General features: G+C 38.9%; 1 protein-coding gene across 1 annotated transcript; it reads left to right on the top strand.

Moving 5' to 3' along the window:
* Nucleotides 1-597: 597 nt before the first annotated feature.
* On the top strand, nt 598-1,569 carry LOC143817654 (olfactory receptor class A-like protein 1). The gene has a single exon (XM_077299147.1). It carries the CDS (start codon nt 607-609, stop codon nt 1,567-1,569), a length of 963 nt encoding a protein of 320 aa, XP_077155262.1. The 5' UTR covers nt 598-606.
* Nucleotides 1,570-2,611: the final 1,042 nt, after the last annotated feature.

Here is a 2,611-nt window from a genome sequence, read left to right on the forward strand (position 1 = left end):
ATATGTGACTTGTGGGTCTATGATGTGTGGCTCTTCAGATGTCTGCCAGTTTGGTGTGTTAGCACCAGGTCTATGAAACAGCTGTGAAGTAGTTTTTTTGAGTAGTCCCGCACAGAAAAGCAGATTTGGATTCTGGGGAAGCTTTTTTTGTGTTTGTACCAGGTACTGTGGGGGAAGGGGATGCTGTAAAGAATGGGAAACTGAATATGTCTTGCTGCCATCTCTCAAAGCTAAATGTGGCTCACATGGTAACAAAGTTTGGAAACCACTAGCTATGATGAAACAGTGATGTTATGCACAGGCATGGACATGCCAATGGAGCAACCTGTCCAACTCCACAGGGGCAAAGTAGGTTAGCAGGCCCACTGTTATCTTAAAAGCCGTTTTTTTTTACTATCAATTGCAATGAACGTAAGGCATGAGTTAATAAGCTGCATAGCCCACAATTACAGATTGTTAGAGAGAAACAATTAAATTGTCTAAAGAATGTAGTGATATATTATGTTATAATCATACATGGACAATGCTACACATACATCTCTATGGTATCTCTATGCACTAATATGGTCTGTTTCTCATAGCAGGATTCACATTTTGCATTTTGCCATGGAAACTCGTCTTCTTATAAAAGCTCTTGCTTTCATTCTCTTGATGGTGGTTGGAATTCCCGGAAATGTGTTTATCCTCCTAAAATTTACATACATCAAAATAATTGAGAAAAAGCTTCTGCCAGCTAATATCATCCTGATGGTCCTTGCGCTCTCAAATCTTCTAGTTGTTTTCTCCAGAGTCATACCACAAGCTCTAAATGCCATTGGAATAAAAGACTTACTAGATGATACAGAGTGTAAACTGGTCCTTTTCACATTTCGGATCAGTAGAGCTATGTCTATTTGTGTAACCAGTTTACTTAGCTGTCACCAATGTGTTCTTGTTGCCCCCATTAATAGATTTTGGACATACTTAAAGGGAAAGTTATCAAAGAATGTCACTTTAATTATGCTCCTGCTCTTAGCCATGAATATTTCGCTATATCCTTCCACTGTTTTGTATGGACAGGCAAAATCAAATTATACTTCACCTTATTCACTGCATCTGGCTTATTGTGATGCAGACTTTGTGACATATATCTCCTTTCTCTTGAATGGGTTGGTATCTGTCATTCGAGAGATCATATTTGTAGGACTAATGACTTTGTCAAGTAGCTACATGGTTTCCATATTATATTGTCATGGAAAAAATATTAAAGGCATGCGCAGTTCTGAACGGACTCAGACAAAGTCTGCAGAACATCGCGCCTCCAGGGCAGTCATTTTATTGGTTATGCTATATGTCTTGCTGTATGGCATGGATAACTCTATGTGGATCTACACGCTTTCCCTGACTGCTGTAACCCCTGAATTAAATGACACACGGATATTTCTTGCAGCATCATATTCCGCCTTAAGCCCTATTGCTATTATTGCAACTAATCCAAAACTTCTCAAAGAAACTCAATTTTTTTGGAGAAAGAATATGAGTCTAATTCAGAAAAATGGTTTTATGGGTTTTGTCAACAGTGTGAGCTAATCTTCCACAGATCTGACAACCTCTAAGACAAGTACGCTGCCTATGTGCTAAATTGTATTATAAAGGTGGCGTCCAGAAAAAAAGAACAGATATGCATATACATGAGGATCAAAAATGTGTGATGTTCACTCTCCAAATGACAGCTTGGGACACCATTGAATGGTCATATATTGCACAATGTTTATGCTTTTAAACATTTTTTAAGAAATAAACTTTATAATATAGAGAAAATATTTATATCTTTGTTTGTGTGCTGGCATACTATGTTGACAAGAGACAAGAGTATATTACGAAAACTCCAGCACAATCTGTTGACTGTCTAATGTTTCTGTGGGCTTCTGACTCCAGAGAGTTAATGTAATGGGAACTAAGCATAGGGCAATTCAAATGACTAATATTTTTGTTGTCATGACAAAAAGCCTCAGACATAGCTGTATTGCACCAGCTTTCTCCCCTCTCCCCCCAAAAAAAACATGACAGCTCAGCCAAGACAAGCATTCATGTCTAATGGCTATAGCCACCTTTGGGAGTTCGGTGATCTGTAGTCATTCTGATGGGGGACATTTCTGTTGATTCATTCTATCCAGACCATGCACAGACATCACTGAAAAAGATAAAAATATCCATGCTTGCAATAGTATGTCAGGCACAAATGCACAATAGGATGCAGCAGGTCCCCCATGATAAAGGCGGGGACAGCAAATGTTCAAAATGCACACATGCTTGCATAGGATGCCTTTCAAACCATTATGTGAGATGCACCTCTGTCCATATAGCAGCCTATTACCAACGCCCCTGATATTATATCAGGTGGGCTGCCTTTACCATATGTACAATCACAGGACAGACACTCCACATTGAACAACTACCAGTGGAGGGACGCAAACTGCACCCTGCATAAAAAATGTGCATGAAAGATGTATATAATACAACTAGCTGGTGGTCCGATTCTAATGCATCGGGTATTCTAGAATATGTATGTAGTTTATTTATGAAGATTTAAGAATAAGGCTGGGTTCACATTACATTTAAGCAGTCCGTT

The sequence above is a fragment of the Ranitomeya variabilis genome, chromosome 3 (genome assembly GCF_051348905.1).
Source record: "Ranitomeya variabilis isolate aRanVar5 chromosome 3, aRanVar5.hap1, whole genome shotgun sequence".
Taxonomy (NCBI): domain Eukaryota; kingdom Metazoa; phylum Chordata; class Amphibia; order Anura; family Dendrobatidae; genus Ranitomeya; species Ranitomeya variabilis.